Source organism: Lacerta agilis, chromosome 7, assembly GCF_009819535.1.
Source record: "Lacerta agilis isolate rLacAgi1 chromosome 7, rLacAgi1.pri, whole genome shotgun sequence".
Taxonomy (NCBI): Eukaryota; Metazoa; Chordata; class Lepidosauria; order Squamata; family Lacertidae; genus Lacerta; species Lacerta agilis.
Genome location: NC_046318.1, coordinates 28,021,724 through 28,039,856, shown reverse-complemented (window position 1 = coordinate 28,039,856; position 18,133 = coordinate 28,021,724). Strand labels below are relative to the sequence as shown.

General features: G+C 40.3%; 2 protein-coding genes across 3 annotated transcripts in view; one reads left to right on the top strand and one right to left on the bottom strand.

The window, feature by feature from the left end:
* Nucleotides 1-17: 17 nt before the first annotated feature.
* On the top strand, nt 18-9,509 carry NOL7 (nucleolar protein 7). Its single transcript, XM_033154677.1, has 9 exons — nt 18-53; nt 1,459-1,724; nt 2,953-3,013; nt 5,491-5,549; nt 5,971-6,002; nt 6,444-6,525; nt 8,401-8,522; nt 8,599-8,676; nt 9,396-9,509. Exons 1-9 carry the CDS (start codon nt 18-20, stop codon nt 9,461-9,463), a joined length of 804 nt encoding a protein of 267 aa, XP_033010568.1. The 3' UTR covers nt 9,464-9,509.
* A 555-nt stretch (nt 9,510-10,064) lies between these two features.
* The window catches only part of RANBP9 (RAN binding protein 9), a 29,271-nt gene continuing 21,202 nt past the window's right edge, over nt 10,065-18,133 (bottom strand). Inside the window, exons 9-14 of one of the 2 annotated variants that reach the window (XM_033154654.1) lie at nt 17,764-17,954; nt 16,749-16,896; nt 14,766-14,887; nt 12,167-12,318; nt 11,539-11,650; nt 10,065-11,026 (exon numbers count right to left, since the gene is read on the bottom strand). In XM_033154654.1, coding sequence (XP_033010545.1) covers nt 10,896-11,026; nt 11,539-11,650; nt 12,167-12,318; nt 14,766-14,887; nt 16,749-16,896; nt 17,764-17,954 — 856 coding nt within the window. In that variant the 3' untranslated portion in view covers nt 10,065-10,895. The remainder of the gene's footprint in view (nt 11,027-11,538; nt 11,651-12,166; nt 12,319-14,765; nt 14,888-16,748; nt 16,897-17,763; nt 17,955-18,133) is intronic. The other variant, XM_033154656.1, reaches the window with a different exon arrangement.

Below are 18,133 nucleotides of genomic sequence, written 5' to 3'. Positions count from 1 at the left end.
TAGATAACGGACTAACCATGTTTACACTTCCTCTCAACTATGATAAAACCTCAGTAACTGGGAAATTGAATAGAGCTCAATGTTGAGTTACTATGAAACAGAACTTCCAACTTGTTGATTATAATATGGTTCTGCAGTTTTCTTTTTATCATTTAATATTAATATATAATATATAGAAGAATTTTGGAGTAATCAGTGTGCTTCACATATATTATCATTATCCATTAATTGTAAGAGGCTTTCTCACGAGCAAAGTTTCTGGAGCAGCAATGAATATGAGCTCTCTCAAAATTTGAAGTCAGTTTAAGCTAACACCCCCCACCCCCCATAAACAATGGCCTAGAAGGGGAAACCAGCAGGGCTTATACTGGCACCATCTGGCAGAATGAGAAAGGAGTATAGCTTTGCACATGGTGCATTCATGCCAGTTTGGTTCTCAAAGATGTGCACCACCCTCAATCTTAGAACAATCATGTTGAAGAAATTTGAGATGGCAGCTTCTTGCAGCAAAAGCTACAGAAGGGCACTGGCGCCTTTAAAAAACGTAACAATTTGGGCAGTATTCTGCATGGTTATATGGGAGCAAACACAATGGAATTTACATTTGGGTAAACATGGATAGGCTTGTGTTTTAGTATATGCTTTTGCCACATGTTTCTTTGGGCTAGTGCCTAAGTGCAGTTGCATTCTGGATATTGGAATCTTTGGCAGTGGATCAGAAGACGCCTTATGCCCTACCAATGCAAGGGGAAATTAGGTATGCGATTTGTATTGTTCTTTCACAAAAGAAAATAAACTATGTATTAATCTGAAAACAGAATTACTGGTACTGTATCTAATTGACTGGATCCCTTGGCTGCTGCTTATGGAGCTCAGAGTGCCCCTTTCGCCTCTTCCTGCATTTTCCCTGTCCAGAGGCGGAATCCAAGCTTTAAGCGTAGCTGTGACTGGACACCAGGCCGGGTATCCATCCAGAAGCATGGCAACAAATACCACTTTCTGTTCTTTCTAACTTGGGTCCTGTTGTGTGGGCATGTGTGTTGGGTTGGGGCATTTGCTGTAACAATCCCGATGCAAACCATTAAGTACAGGGGGAAGCTTGTGCTGAGGGGATTATCGCTTGGCTGTGCAAACTCAGCCTTAATGTTGCAAATTAAAGAGTCGAGGCTAGTTTGCTTTACTTATAAAATCCTCAGTGCAAACCTTTAAGCTGCAGCAAAACCCGCCCGTTGTAACTGTCTCGGTTTAAAAAATCACGTTTCCACAAGAAATAAGAACCAAGTTGGAAAGAGCAACAGATTACTGTGTTGCCATCCCGTGAGGGTGAGCGAGGGAAGAACGTCCCTGCTAATTGACTTATTTTGGCTTCGACAGGCAATTCCAGCGCCCTCGGAACCTCGCCGCTCGGCCATCTACGTCTGCTCGGAAGCTTATTTTAGCGCGCCAAGTCAGCTCTAGCAAGTCCCCGCTCCGCCAGGGTGCTTCCGGGTCACAGGACGAAGGGTCAGCCGGAAGTTCGAGGAGTGGAGAAAGATGGTAGCACGGAGGACTCGCGCCATGGCTAGGAAAAGAGTCGCTGCGGAGGGTTCCGCTGCCGCCGCCGCCGCCTCCTCCTCCTCAGAAGAGGACGAGGAGAGTGGCGAGGCTCCCGAGGAGGTGACATTCGAGAGCGCGCGCGCCGCGGCCGAGGAGGCGCACCGGTTGGCGGGGGAGCGCGCGCGCAGGTAAGTTCGGCGTGGTACACACTCCGTCCCGCGCCTAGAACAGAACGCCGACGCCTTGCGCTTCGGGGGTCAGCCTCGTCGTGTCGGGGAAGGGCGGGGGTCGTAGTTGACCGGCGCCTGCCCTCCCTCCCTCCTCCGGTGGGGTGGGGGGAGGCAACGCCGAGAGCCTTTCTGTGGCAAAATAGAGCCATTCGGCAGGGCTGAGGCGCCAGAACCAAACAGAGAAGCTGACATAGCTGCATCTTGGGCTTCAAGGAGCCGCTGTGTTCTTTTCTCGTTATCCCAGTGTCTTCGTCCCTTTCTAGTGTTGTAAATGGCCTTTGCGTAAAAGGCCGAATTTGTCCACGATAGGCCTCAGCTGTGAGAAAATATCCCTTCGTTAGGAAAATAGTAGCTGAAGTTTGCTGGGAGCTTGAATGACCAGAAATAGACGCGCACAGCCTCCCCCCCCCGCTTCCAATAGCATAGCTGTGCCCTTCCCATAACGTTAAGGGGCTTGCTGTATGCTAGAGAGAAGAGAATACAGTATCAGTTCTTCAGTCAAACAGAGCCAGGAAGTGGTAGTGTGATTCCACCTGGAGAAACACTTGAATTTTCTTTATTCTATCCTAAACGGATCAGTTCTGCAATTCCTCAAAGACCACCTCTCCCCATACTGTATAAACTGACCTGGACCCTGAGGTTTAAAGGGTGGCAACAGAAAAACGGGCCTTTTCTGCTGCAGCTCACTAATCCTCTTCCACCAGGCTTTTGGCCGATTAATTTTCTATGGCCTTTTAAATGTGTTGGGGGGGGGTATTGTTTTGTTTCAACTATTTTGTGCTTTTACTCTGTATTTTTTTATCTTGTGAATCACTGTGAGATCTTCACATGATATAATAAATAAAACAACAACAACATCTTAGTCCAAAACTATCGATAAGAGATTTTTCTTGGTAGATTTTACAATACAATGCTATCTACTGAAAGTAATTTTTCAGTCATTCATATTATAAAGACAATTTACTGTGTTCACGTAATAGTTAAGTGTGTTCCCTCCTCTCTTCTAAACATAGGCAATTGTGGCCATTGTGAGAATACATCCTTTTCCCCTGACTACACTGCTTAGCTAGTTTCTCTTAACTTTGTTGATAGCACTCGGAACAAGCACAATTGACTGTAAATACATATTGATTCTTTTTGTGCCCATGTCTTCTCTTCATTAACATCATATTATTTATTTACTTAGAGAAAAGGCTACCTTAAAAGAAAAGAGACGACAGAAAGAAGAACTATTTAAGGAACAAAAGGTAATGTTGAGGTTGCTTTATTTTTCAAGCCCAGCAAACTTTCACTCTGAAAATGTTTAGCAGTTGTACCATACTGCCCCTGCAGTTGCACACCATAAAACTAAGAATCACCATGAATCACATCAAAATTTAGTCCCAATGTGTTATTTTGCAGGTACTTGTGTGAGGGATTTACATGTGTAATATACAAATGTTATCTACAAACTAATTTTCTAGAGTTCCCAAATGTTTTTAAATTTAAGTGAAATTTGAAAAATTAGAATATCGTGGAAAAGTTCATTTATTTCAGTAATTTAACTTAAAAGGTGGAACTAATATATGAGATAGACTCATGGCATGCAAAGCGAGATATGCCAAGCCTTTATTTGTTATAATTGTGATGATTATAGCGTACAGCTGATGAAAACCCCAAATTCACAATCTCAGAAAGTAGAATATTGTGAAAAGGTGCAGTACTCAATCCATAACATCTGCAAAGGGTTCCTGGGCCTTTAAATGGTCTCTCAGTCTGGTTCAGTAGGAATCACAATCATGGGAAAGGCTGCTGACCTGACAGTTGTGCAGAAAACCATCTTTGAGACCCTCCATAAGGAGGGAAAGCCACAAAAGGTAATTGCAGAAGAAGTTGGATGTTCCCAAAGTGCTGTATCAAAGCACATTAATGGAAAGTTATGCATAAGGGGACAGTGTGGAAGAAAAAGGTGCACAAGCAGCAGGGATGACTGCAGCCTGGAGAGGATTGTCAGGAAAAGATCATTCAAACATGTTGGGGACTTTCACAAGGAATGGACTGAGGCTGGAGTTAGTGCATCAAGAGCCACCACACACAGACGGATCCTGGAGATGGGCTTCAAATGTATTCCTCTTGTCAAGCCACTCCTGATCAAGAAAGAATGTCAGAAGCGTCTTTCCTGGGCTAAAGAAAAAAAAGAACTGGTCTGTTGCTCAGTGGTCCCAAGTCCTCTTTTCTGATGAGAGCAACTTTTGCATCTCATTTGGAAACCAAGGACCCAGAGTCTGGAGGAAGAATGGGGAGGTACACAATGCCAGATGCTTGAAGTCCAATGTGAAGTTTCCACAGTCTGTGTTGATTTGGGGAGCCATGTCATCTGCTGGTGTTGGTTCACTGTGCTTCATTAAGTCCAGGGTCAACGCAGCCGTCTACCAGATTTTGGAGCACTTCATGCCTCCTGCAGACGAGCTTTATGGGGATGCTGACTTCATTTTCCAGCAGGACTTGGCACCTGCCCACACTGCCAAAAGTACCAAAACCTGGTTCAATGTCCATGGGATTACTGTGCTTGATTGGCCAGCAAACTCACCTGACCTGAACCCCATAGAGAATCTATTGGGCATTGCCAAGAGAAAGATGAGAGACATGAGACTGAGCAATGCAGAAGAGCTGAAGGCCGCTATTGAAGCATCCTGGTCTTCCATAACACCTCAGCAGTGCCACAGGCTGATAGCATCCATGCCACGCTGCATTGAGGCAGTAATTGATGCAAAAGGGGCCCCAACCAAGTACTGAGTACATATGCATGCTTCTACTTTTCAGAGGTCCAATATTGTTCTATCTGCAATCCTTGTTTTGTTGATTTCATTTAATATTCTAATTTTCTGAGATTGTGAATTTGGGGTTTTCATCAGCTGTACACCATAATCATCACAATTATAACAAATAAAGGCTTGACATATCTCGCTTTGCATGTCATGAGTCTATCTCATATATTAGTTTCACCTTTTAAGTTGAATTCCTGAAATAAATGAACTTTTCCACGATATTCTAATTTTTCAAGTTTCACCTGTACACTTACTCAGTTTTGCACCACTTTTTATCTTAATGACTGCACTCTATTGAGGTAAACTATTTCACTATACTTTTTAATGTAGTTTTAATCCTAGCCCCTCCCTTTGCTTTTGGCAATTTACCACAGTGCACATCTTCAGTGCACATCTTGGGTACAGCACAGGTTGTTTTGCTCAAAGTGGTAACACTTTTCCAACCTACGTGGTTCCTGTTTGTATGGTTTTATAAGGACCCATGAACAAAGTGAGGCAGGATATAAATATGCAAGCTTAATGACTTAAGCTCTACCATTCTGGGTCAGACAAAAGCTCTATCTAGTTCAGTATCCTTAAACAGCAGCCAATCAGATGCCTCTGAAAAGTTACAAAGTGTCCTGTTCCCTTTTCCCATGGCAAGACTTGTCTGGAAGTTTATTCTGGGGTATACTGAAACTAACTAAAGATCTTGTACATAGCCCAGCTCATTGGTCATTCAGTCACAAAATCATAATGACCAAATGAGATGTCAAGACAAAGCCTATTTATCCCTTTCCCAAATTAATGCATGGTTAGATACCAAACTTTCCACTCAATTGTCAGCTAGGCATGGTATACCATTACTGCTAACATTGTAAGAGGGCTAGCTTAATAACAGCTGTTGCTTAATAATTTGCTAATTTGGTTTCTTTTAGAAAAGAAAGCTGCTTCCTGAAAATGTGCTGGAGGAGTTGGCATCATCAACAGAAACTAGGTAAGCAAAGTATGTTCTGCAGCACCAATAAACGTTTCAGTGAGATTGGGTTGTATGCTTCCTTTGGCTGCAATAAACAGAAACGACTAACCCCCACCTACACTGATGGATTTATAATTTCCCATCAACACCAATGGCCAGAACAGGGAGAGCAGCGCATGAATCAAGTGTCATAATATGCCCTACCTTTAAAAAATGTCTCTTAAGTAGTAAGGGAATTGGAAAGTTGAGTTACTGGGCGCTTGCAGAAGCTTTCCTATCTTAGTTTTGCTGTTATATTCATGATAGGTAAGCACAGCTATTAACAGTAATTGCTGTGTGTATTTTAATAGGTTCCATATGAATGTGCCATTTTTGTATTTGTGAATAATTGATCAAAAGGTTCCTTACTAAATGTCTTCCAATGTTAATTTCTCCTTAGCAAAAATCAGCCATCTGCCATGCAAGAGCAAGGTATGTGTACGATTCTGCCCAATATTACATTGCGTTTATTATGTGCTTTGTATCATGCCATAAATATTAGGATCTACTTGACAATGCCCATAAAATATTATGACTATTATAATAGTGACGCTGATAACAATTTTTGTGTTGTTCATTAATCTTATCATTTGAGATAATACTTTCACTTCTCACAAAATGCATTAGTGCTGTAAACTTTGTTCTTTAATTCACGTATTCATCACAAATGTGCTGGGTCCCCAATTAGCTGCACCTGTTTCTCTGATAAGTGGTCACACTTTCTCTTACCACATACATTTGTGAATTGTTTAGTTGTTAAAGAGGCTTTAAAAACTACTGGAATAGGCTTGCAACTAGTTGAAAAGTATTATAGTCCTGCATGATATCCATTGAGGTGTAACGTTTCAATGAAAGTTTCCATTATTTTTATAGGTCAGAATGTTGAATATGATTCTGAAAGTGAGAATGGCCAAAAAGATATAGAGGAAGACAGTGAAGAGATCTTGGCAACTAGGTATGGCTGAGTGATTCTTAGTATGTCATAGTGGTTGTAAGAAAAGCCCATTTATTCACTCTGATCTGTTCTGCAACCGCATATGTTCTTATTGCTCCATGCTCTGCCATAACAATTTATTTGGTCACAAAATCTCTGATTCAGCTGCTTAAAGTACTGTACACAGATAGTGTTGCATGTCAGTTGTATTGCAGGATTCTCCGTGTGCAAGATTTGGCTACTTCTGTCCATTAGTTCAATAACACTCAGGAAACTGCTGGGCTTGGTTTGAGGACGATCCTGGGTTTTATTACTACAATTGCCTTTTTAAAAATCTGATCTTGGAGACCCACAGTCAGTCAGAATAGATAGTACTGATATAAGGCATCTTTTATTTATTTACTTAGGAAGTTTTATAGCCCCAAGAGGTTTTTTATACTGTTGAACAAGCCTGAATTATTATTAGTGAAGCTGAGTAGAAACTGAGGAGTTATTTAATTTTACTTTGATAAATCAAGGTTTTAGTTGTAACATTATTTCCCCCCAACAAGCAATTTCTAAAATAATGCAAGCTTTAAAATATGCTGCCACGTGTGACAGTGTATGTTTTCACAAAAGGCATCTCAATGTTAATACAAAGCCAAGCTTAGAGGCAGCTTCAGTACTTGCAACAGTATCCTGTGAAGACTGTCAATAGTACGTGAAGTAGGACTGCCCACTACAGGTGAAACTCGAAAAATTAGAATATTGTGGAAAGGTTCATTTCTTTCATTAATTCAACTTAAAGGTGAAACTAATATATGAGATAGACTCATGACATGCAAAGCGAGATATGTCAACATGGGCCTACCCAGGGGGGGCGGCTGCCCCCCCCCAAGCAAAAATAAATAAATGGTTATCAGCAGCCTAAAAGGAAAAAAAAGCTCTCCTCCTGAATAAAAGCTCAACGACTGGTCTTTCTCCCCCTCATGCCGACAAAGATGAGACACAGTTGGCCACTGTGTGTGTGTGTGTGTGTGTGTGTGTGTGTGTGTTGCCGGCTGTTTCCCCCTCCCTCATGCCGACAAAGAGCTGGCGTGCCTTTCAGAGACCGGATCCTAGCCTGCACCCTGCTTGGTTAAATGGGGATGCAGGCTGAGACTTGGGCAGTGTCAGGGGGCGAATCAGAGGGCTGACCGTGGTCTTAGCCTGGGTTCTCATCCTTCCTCTGCCTGCTTTTTGTATCCACACTATATCGTGCTGGCAAGAAGGGAGCTTGGGAAACTGAGTTCCCTTGCATGGTGAGTAGTTCCTTTGCGAGGACTGAGGATCCTGGGAAACTGAGTTTTTCAGCCATTTGGTGCTTTCTGTTGGGGGGGGTTCTGTTTTTTGAAGCTGTTTTTGTTTTTGAACCTGAACGACCATGGCTTGCCCCCCCCTAGTTTTGATCCTGGGTACGCCCCTGTATGTCAAGCCTTTATTTGTGATAATTGTGGTGATTATGGTGTACAGCTGATGAGAACCCCAAATTAACAATCTCAACTTTGGGGTTTTCATCAGCTGTACACCATAATCACAATTATAACAAATAAAGGCTTGACCTACCTCGCTTTGCATGTCATGAGTCTATCTCATATATTAAACTCTAGTAGCTAATGAAAACAATTGCTTACATAAATGGACTTTTCCATGATATTCTAATTTTTTGAGTTTCACCTGTAAGTAATAACCTCAATACCTGTTAAGTATTTTGACTTGTCACTTAAATTAGCTTTATGTACGAGATCTTGATCACATACATTAGATTACTAGGAAAAAAGGGCAGTTGGAAATCATTTGACTAAAACTTTCTTAATGTAGGTCTGCTCTAGTAAGAAAAGTTACATTACAGAGAACTAAGTATCATTTTATCATTAGGCTCCAAGAAAGCTATAAGGCTGTGCAGCTAAAAGATCAGGATTTAACCAACAAGCAGCAGCAAGTGGCCAAAGGCTTCCTACAAAAACACCTCTATGGAAGAGGCTGCCACCGAACAACAGGTACAGTGGCCTTTTGCTTAACACATTTGTAGAGTTATACATGTAGCTTATGCTAATTGACTCTCTCTCTTTTCAGAAAACCAGTATTTTTCTGTTATAAACAAGACAAGTGATGTTAAAAAAGCTGCAATCCAGTTTGTGAATAAGTCTTGGGGTAAGTGTTTTTTATTTTTTGAATGTGCATCCTATGTGGGTAATGAAGACGTGGTATGAATACAATCCCCCATGGAGTTGTTTGTTATGTAGGAGCAATGTAAAGGAGGTTTTCTTCCTGGGACAGTGGTTGTAAGTGTCATGTTCAGGTTTGACACTGACCCATCTTAAAAGGACAAGTGTTTTTTTAAAAAGCAGAAAACCCGGCCAGAAATAAACTTGTGTGTGTTTTACAGTATTTTACAGTGTAATTAGCTCACATGATTTGCAGAAGTTCCCAGTATTTCAAGATAAGCAGGGGAAAGGTTCCCCTGCCTGAAACCCCAGAAGAGCTGTTAGTCAGTGTAAACAATACTGAGCTTAGACAGCAGTGGCTCAACTTGGTAGACAAGTCAGCTTTCTATGTTCCTAGGAGATTGGCTGGCCATGTTACTATAAATAAGGGTTGATATATTCCCGAGCATGGAGCTCAAAGCACCTTATTAGTGAGATCAAACAGGCCTCCCAAGGTGGAGTTATTGTGTATGGTGTCACGCCTAGTGTTGTGGGGTAAGTTGATGTGAGACTTAAGCCAAAAACTGTCTGCCTTACTTAATGTACTCAGTTGCTGTAGCTTTCTCAACTCAGAGGTAAAGGGGCAGATTGGCGCTTATTTCATAGACAATTTGGAAGGGACCTGGCTGCAGCTGTTACTTAAGAAATCTTTTTCTTTCCTACCAGGTGAAATGGAAAAGCAAAAGGCTAAGAAGTTCACAAAGCACTGGGTTTCTTCAAAGATAAGCTGCTGAAACAGACTACATTTTGACAAGTTGTGGAAAATAAATTGGAGTTTCTTACATGTGTATTGAAAAGAGGCTTCAGACAAGCCAACTTCTGTAAATACTAAAGTAGTAAGGGTATTGTCATATTTTTATCCTGCTTTTCTCCTCTAAACAGTGCAGTGTACTTTTATTAGCTTTCCACAATTATGCTGAAATGAAATTCTGTTCCTTAAAGGATTGGAATGTCTCCTGCAAGGTTACAATTCTGCAGGACTGCTTTTTCATAATTGCTTTTATTTTAACAAATCTCTAGGTTAATAGTTGCATATATGCTTGTAAACAATATCTGCTGGAATCTCAATGGCTAAAATCAAAATGCAAAAGAACCAGTATGGATTACAATATCAAGTTTTTCAACTTTCACATACAAGCTGCACTGTGAAAATAAATACGTCTGCTGAAAGCTATGCCACGCCCACTGGCGTTCAGTTAATATTAAAGCAGTGTGAAAAATTGCTCTGATCTCATCAAAAGGTTCTTTAAACCCTTTTAACACAAAGGAATCCCCTGCAGCCCTTGCCACAACTTTCAATGTTAACTAGTCCCAAGTCCAAAACACAACACAAAGTAAGTTAGCCATCCTACCATATGTAGAAGTATTTAATGGCTGGTTAATTATGGTATCACTACATTTTATTGCAATAGAGTACTCATTTAAGCACTTTTAAAAATGCAGGGTGTACAAAGATTAAATTAAGACTGAAATTGACTAAATATTTGGTTTTTATATAAATAGGCCATAACCACACTGTGTTGACATATAATACTGTTATAATACAACAGTTAAACAGGTGAGTCTACAACATAAGTTGTCTGCAGTTAAACAGGAAACAGAGTTGAAAAGACCATGTTAAAACAAAAACCACTAGGAAACAGGTTGAGATTGTAAGTAGCAACAAACATATTCACTCAGCTCCTGAGTATTTCAAGTTTTACAGTACACATTAAAAATATTTCTTCCCATCAATACTATACAGCCAAACTGTCAGGTACTTATGCATTTTGCAAATTACACTGATTGATCTATGTAATAATGGGGGTGGAAGTTGGCAAATTATCCTGCTTGAAGTTTACATCACCCACATACTAACACATCCACAACATCATCTATTTCGTCCCACCTTCCATGAAGGCAGGACTTTTTTGGTTTGTCTGGAACAATTCAAGGGTTTGTCAATCTGATGTTACCAATGATACTTAACTCTGGTTAAAGATGGAAAATTTATCCTAACAGTAGGTTAGAAAATCATTTGCGTCATGCTGTAAACTAGGAAGCAATGTAAAGCAACAGACCTGTCCTTAGTACATAATTTTAAAAATCCAAACTCCATTCAGCAGAGCTGGTCTACTTTCATGTTGAATATAGCCACATTATACACCTTGGACATCATATGCATAGCTAGTGTAGATAATCTTCCACTGTGGCAAATGCACAGGATCCAATTCCTGACCGCGCCATCAATCCTAGACACTGTGAAGCCTGTCCCATTGCAAGAGCAAGTGGAGGTTGCTTTGGTAGATTGTGTGTCTCTGAAAAGATTACATAATATGTTATACTTCAGACCAGGGGAGGGGGATATCTTATCAGATACTTTTCCTACAAAAATATTGTGCCTCTGCAGTTACCAAACTGAACTTTAAATTCTTCCTAGCATCCCAAAACAGAGATGAATATTTCACATATTGTCTTTTAGTTTAGTATATCACAAGACTTTACTATAACATAAACCATACAGGAATTATACGGTATCAAAACCTTGTGAATCTTACCAGTCAAAACTGAAACGTCCATTGGACGAATTTAAGATTTGTGTCATTTGACGGGCTTAGGGCATTTACCATGTCATACAAAAAATAATCCTGCAATGAAAATGGGTGTATAACTTTGACGTTTACTGCTAAGTGAGGTACAAAAGGGATTTGGTTAAGTGCAAAAAATTACCATAAATCTCAACACTACTGTTTTTGGCATACAACACCATAATTGCTTTAGGTTCACTTATGATGATAAATGTGTTATGAAAAAAAATGGCAAGCCTTACCTAGTATTGCACTATTGAGAACTGAACACACAGGCTCTCTCTGAATGGGATCCAGCTGATTTCCTACTGGACTGCTCCAGGGATCTGAATATGCAAGTAAACTGAATGCATCCTGTTGAGAAATCAGGGCTTAATTTTGTCATCATCAAATTATTATCCGATTAAAATCAAGTACACTTGCATTATTATTTTTATCTTGCTAAAAAAATCAAGCTTATGGTAGAGGGCACTATTTGTTATTTACCAAATGTAAATTCCAAATACTTTTAAAATCAATTCCTAACAACTACACAACATCAGATCAAGTGCTCACTATCAGAGCAGGGGTGGGACAGAAGGTGCTTATGAGAAAAGAAGCAATTCATTCCTTCACACAGAATTAAAAGCTATTCTAGCTAACCAAAAACAAGTCACATACTGCTTTTTAGCCACACATTGCACTAGTTTTGTTATTTGGGTGGTTATTTGACACAAAGAGGTGCAAGCACATTAATGCTTCACAGATGATAAGCCAGTGAGCTGAGAACTGCAACCACCACCCTCTTCCTTGGCAAAGACTGGATTGCACATCAGTGTGATAATATATCAGCACAAGCTCATATTTTACTGGAAAGACATTTTAACTTACTTTGAGCATTTTCTTATTTGCTGTGTTTTTGCCACACTCTCTTCTTAGCTGCTCACTCATGGCTTGCAATTCTCTGCCAAAGTGAATCATTCTTTCAATAGCTGCTTGGCTACCTCCACACAGCTGACGTCTTAACTGACTGGAATCAACCTCTGTGAGAATGAAAAGGCACCATCACTAAACAGCACAGCAGTGAGAACACAGTGCTTTGACTACACACAAACTCAATGATTAGGTCAAAATAATAATTGTGGTTGATCAATTCAGGGTTTGGGCTTCTGATTTAAGACTTTAATTTCTAATCCATTTTTCTACTTTGAGAACTGAAAAGCAGCCTACAACAAAAGTGACAACACCCCAGATAAAACCAAAAGGAAACCACAGAAAACACACACACAAAACCCACCACACAGAACCAAAATTCAAAATGTATGACAGAATAATGATGATTTTATTGTTCTTCCAAAGGAGCCAAGGATGCGGATCTGGAAAGCTTCCTTGGGAAGAAGTTCCACAAAACCGAGGTCAAGGCCAAAAGTGCATTATTCTTAGTGGCTGACAAGTCTTGATAGCAGTGATCTAATAAAAACACAAGCTGGAGCTGTTTAAGTATCTAAGATAGACTTTGGTTACAAGGAAGGTCTGCTGGCTCAAATAAAAACTAATTTAGGTTTGTTTAGTGTGTGTATACTAACCCAGAGGATGGAGGAGGGGAAGTGAGTAATCCAAGTCATATTATCAACTGCTTTTGAAACTTCCCTCAAATTCAGAAGCAGTTGTCTATGAGGTAAGCAATACTTTCTTGAGCTCATGGAACTGGATCCTGACCACTGTAAATATTACTGCATATGTTAACGAAGCAAGCTTTATTTGGTTTTTTGTATATGTGTTCTGTTTTTAAATTTAGCCAGTCGTATCAAACATCTCATTAGGCAAGTTTATATCGATTAAATGAATTTAAATATACTATTCTAAGGTGTGATAAGCTATGTCATGCAACTGAGTCTGCAACTTGCTTGTGCATGAAACACAATACTTGATATGTGAAATTCTGGGCTCACCACATAGCAAGGCATCACTCTAGTGTTGTAGACAGACGCTAGGTTTCACAGAATATGCCTTTTTGTGCATAAACATTTTTACAGGGCATGAAAGTGGTGACCATTTCCCCTTCAGTCTAGAAGCCCTTGTGCTGGGTTGGATCCCCTCCAAAGCATGGTGATGGAAGTTTTATTACAAACAAGTGGGCTTTTATTTTAAATAAAACCTGATAAACATTTGTCTGTAATTTGACACACTATGGAGAAATACCAGAATATGTTTACAGTACACCCTCCCTAAAATTATAGAAATAAGCATCCATAATTCTTAAAGCAAAGGATATTCACTAACTGTTCCCAATTTTTGGACTTCAGCTGAGTAAAAATATTCCTTTCTTAGAAATGCCTCCCTTTAACACGGTCATGGCTCCAGACCTGATTCAGGCTTGGTAGCTATAGAAATATAACTGCTTATTGCAAGGAAAACAATCTTTTTTTCTTATAAAAGTGCTACAGAACCTTTTATTTGGATATTCCCAGGAATTTGTTTTTTAACTAAGTAGTGCCAAAAATGGGGGGGGGGGGAAGAGAAGAGGTACCTTAATTGTCACAGACACTTTGATACACACCTACAACAATAGCTAATCAAAATTTAATTCTTACAGTAGTGCTAGTAGATGTGTGTTTTGTTTTTCAAGGTACAACTTGGGAAAGTATGATGAAAATTTACAAAAACTATCCAGAACGGAGCACAGACATTTGCTAAATTTCTTCCACTCTCTTTTACATGTAGTTCTCCTTTATCTGATCCATTTAAACAAATTAAGTTTGTTCTGTACCTAAATGCTCTATAAGGCTGCAAGATAGGAAGGATTTGGGGAATGACACCAAAAGCACACTTGCACACTACCTCAATCACGCAGATGCAGACAGCATCCTTGTGCCTTATTGGTCTATGGCGCTGGGAAAATGAGTAACATAGCTCATTATGCAGATTAACCTTCCCCAACCTGGTGCTCTCCTGATATTTTAAGAGCACAGCTCTCATCATGCTTAATTATTGCCCATGTTGGCTGAGGCTGATGGGAGTTGTAATCTAAAACATCAGGAGGGCTGAGGCAAAGCTGATGTAGTTGTTTCTACTTTACTCATTAGCAGGAAAAGTGTGAGGCTGGTGTGAAATCATTCCACACAATAAGAACCACTTAGGAGTTGTGGTGGGCAAAAGGAGTAACGCTGAAGCCATTTCAAGCAGCATCTGTGTGACAATTCCATCTTTTCCAAGATTATGCAAACTCAGAAGATATTTTACAACAACAGGAAGTGTGAGTCTTTCAAGCCATAGTGAAGCACCACAGAGTGAAAATAATCCAATGCAAACTAAGTAAATTATAAATGCAGACACATTTAAAGATTTTCCACTGACTATAGCACTTCAGAGCTATATAAATTGCCTGAAACAGGTTAGGTATGCCTAAATTTCATTTGGAAATAACTGCAAGTAAACAAAAAAAAATGGTGATAGTAATATTAAATATGTAAGAAATTTTGCTGCAGACCCATTTCTGTGTCACATTCTTCCATTTCGTGATCATGTTTAGAACTACCGTTAAGGAAGCCATTGGATGATGTCTCTGCAACCCCATTGGAGTAGTGATCTGTTTCCATGTCTACATCATTGCTGAGAAGAGGAAAAATGCATCATTAAGTGTATAAAGAGGTGGAATGGGGGTCTCATTTTTAAATGTGCACCTCACCATATTCCATAATGCAACTGGGGAAGAATAAAAACCTATTTCACCACACATCTGCATCTGACTTATGGTAAAAAAAAAAATCAATTGACTGATGATGGGGTGACAGAGCTCTTCCTTGGATAGTCTAGTTCTCTGTGTGAGCTTGTGCATCCAAAGGTTTTGTAAGAAACATTGCTATAAGAATATGAGAAAGTTGAATTTCATGATGAATTCAATACATTATGAAGAATCCTTGATAAGGGGTGGATCAAAGGGTATAAAAGCAAGTCCACGTCAAGCAGGATGCTCCCATAAGCCTGAGCTTGCTGGCACTGCCATCTTAATTATGCTGCCCCTGACAGAAGCACATGGGTGGCATGGCAGTGAGTGGTATGTATGTAGGTGCACTATTCAGAGCTGGGAAGCAAGCTAAGCAACTAAGCAATCATGGGCCTCACAGAAACACATTAGGGAGGCAGTCCAGTGGTGGTGAAGCCTGCAGGGACCTTAGCACTTGCCCAAGTATGCCATATTCTGGCACCAGGCCTGTCTAAAAGCCAGAACATGAGCTCCTTAAAAGTTAAGTATGTGGGCTGTGAATTTCCAAAGTCACCACTTTTTATTCTGCAACAGTTCTTGTAATAGCACAATACGTAACTACAGGAAACAGGACCAGCTTTCCCTGTTGCCACTTAACCTATGCAGCTCATTTTCTTAGCCTATCAGAAATTGGTGCACCAAGTAAAATACAAGCCCCATTCACATGTAGAGTATATCCAGTATATTCCCACCTCTGGTCATATTCACGATTTTCAAACACTGGGATTTCTCTGCAGACAACTGCACAAAAGATGTACATATTTTGGGAGCCGTGCTAAAAGCATGGCTCTCCACCATATCAACATAGGTAAATATGATAATGCATTCAGCAGGGCTAGAGTTTCTTATTTATCCACATTGGTTCCAGGCAGGCAAGAATTAAAAGAGTTTTAAAATATACAAATGCTAAATAGACATGTGAAAAATTTATTTGTAGCTTGTGTGTGTGTGTGTGTGTGTGTGTGTGTGTTTAATTTTTTAAAAATAGACATGTATGGGATTGTCCAGTTTCTCTCCTCTCAGACAGTGCGGAGTAACTGAAATATATCCACATTTGAGGTGGTATGTAGATTCCTCTCAACTTTCTCTCTTTGTACAGGGGGTTAAGAGGGGGAAAGGGATTTCAGAGAAGTATGCACTGTACAGCAGTTTCAAGAATGGTGGCTGCCTACAGTTGATATGAGAATGGGGAGAAAAGTCCCTGAATAGTAAGTGATTGACATGGGGAAAGTAGTGATTGATTAGTGCATACTCTGTACTAAAAGCAGAGAAAAATATCTGAATTGATGCCCACCCACTAGGGTGAGGTAGAGGCACTGAAGCTTGTAATAATAGCCTATACAGGTAACTCACAGCTTGCACTATCTTACTTATGGGTGGGGAAAACAACCCACTTTCCATTTACTTATTCCCCTGCACCTATGCAAAGCTGTGATCGTGGGCTTACCCAGCTTTGGGAAGGTGGTGCAAGGGCTCTGGCAGCATCCCCAAACCCCTGTGCTGCCTTCCCAAAGCTGGGCAAACAACCCTCCACCTTGCAGGGAGGCCCCCTGGCTTTATGCAATTTCACTTATATGTGTGATGGCTAGGAACGCAACCACCACATAAGATGCAAGTTACCTGTACTAGAAAATCAATACAATAAATAAATCACACAAACAATGGTGGATAAAAACAGTGGTATCAGGTTGGAATGAGTGTACTTACCTGGAGTAGCTGTTAACTTGCTGTGATCGTGTTACATTTATATTATTGAGCTCTGGTACATTCAAACTGGTGGACTGATGTTTACTGTGACAGTAAGACTGATATGCTTTGTTTGATATCACTCCATTACTGCAACTACTTTCAAAACCTAAAACCCCAAAAGCAAAAATTATTTCAAAAAATAATCTAGGTAGTATTTGAATTTTGCTTATTTTGAATATTCAAAATTCCATACAACACGGGTTTTGCATAGAGGGCAGGCTAACCTCAAAACGATATGGTTTCTGTCTTTTGGCACCTGAAAGGACTCCCCCCCCCCAACATCTCTCCTCCCTCTGCAGCAGTAGTATGAACAAGCTGCCCATTATTTGATCTACAGTGGAACCCTGGGTTATGCACGTGATCCGTTCCAGGTCACCATGCGTAACGTGGGTGTGCGTAACTCGAACGCACGTAAAAAAAAAAACCTGAAAAACCGGAAGTTGCGCGATTTGAGCACTTCTGCGCATGCGCGAAGTGTGCAGAAGCGTTCTGCACGCTCTGGAAAACTTCCGGGGTGCGGGAGTGCGTATCCCAAACGTACGCAACACGGAGCGTACGCAACATGAGGTATGACTGTACTTGGTCTAGATAGCATGGGATGCAGTAAGAGAAACTCCTCCTTCTGCCTGCGAGACAACTGTAATGAGGTTTAAAGGATGAATCTCTCTGCTTGATCCTTATTTGCTTCTTAAATAAAATTATGACAGTGGAAATAGCTGCAGTGGTTAATTGAAAGAGAGGCCCACTTGTCCCCCACTCATACACTATGGGACATGCCTGTCTCCATTGTTAAGAAATAAGACAGGTGCAGAAGAAAAGTTGTTACTGTCAGCAAGGAGCTGAGTGGCAACACTGCAAGACACCAGCCACAACACAAAGCATTTCATATGCTAATAGACAGATGGATGAAAAACTGAAGATTCAGAAGTGAAACACCTCTGTATAACACCAGCTTCTGCCAGCTCAAACTCACCAGAACAGTGTGTGCTACTTCCTTTGCCTGTTGCTAGACTGTGAATATTCATTCCATGGCTGGGGCTCATACTAGGACTACTAAATGATCGAGGACTAACAGGATAGCTATCTTGAGATTTTGGACTGTGACCTCCTAGACATCGTACTTCACTGTCTGTACCATTGACCATTTCTATGAATTGCCGTACCCTAGGAAACATGAGAGAAGAGTTAGTTTATGAAGCCAATATAATTTCAATATAATTTCTAATTGCTCTCTAATTGCTCTAATTGCGCTCTAATTGCTCTCAGTATTATTAATGATTTGCATTACAGTAGTTTGGTTGCTGTTTAATACAAATGAAGGTCAGTGAAACATATAATCATTA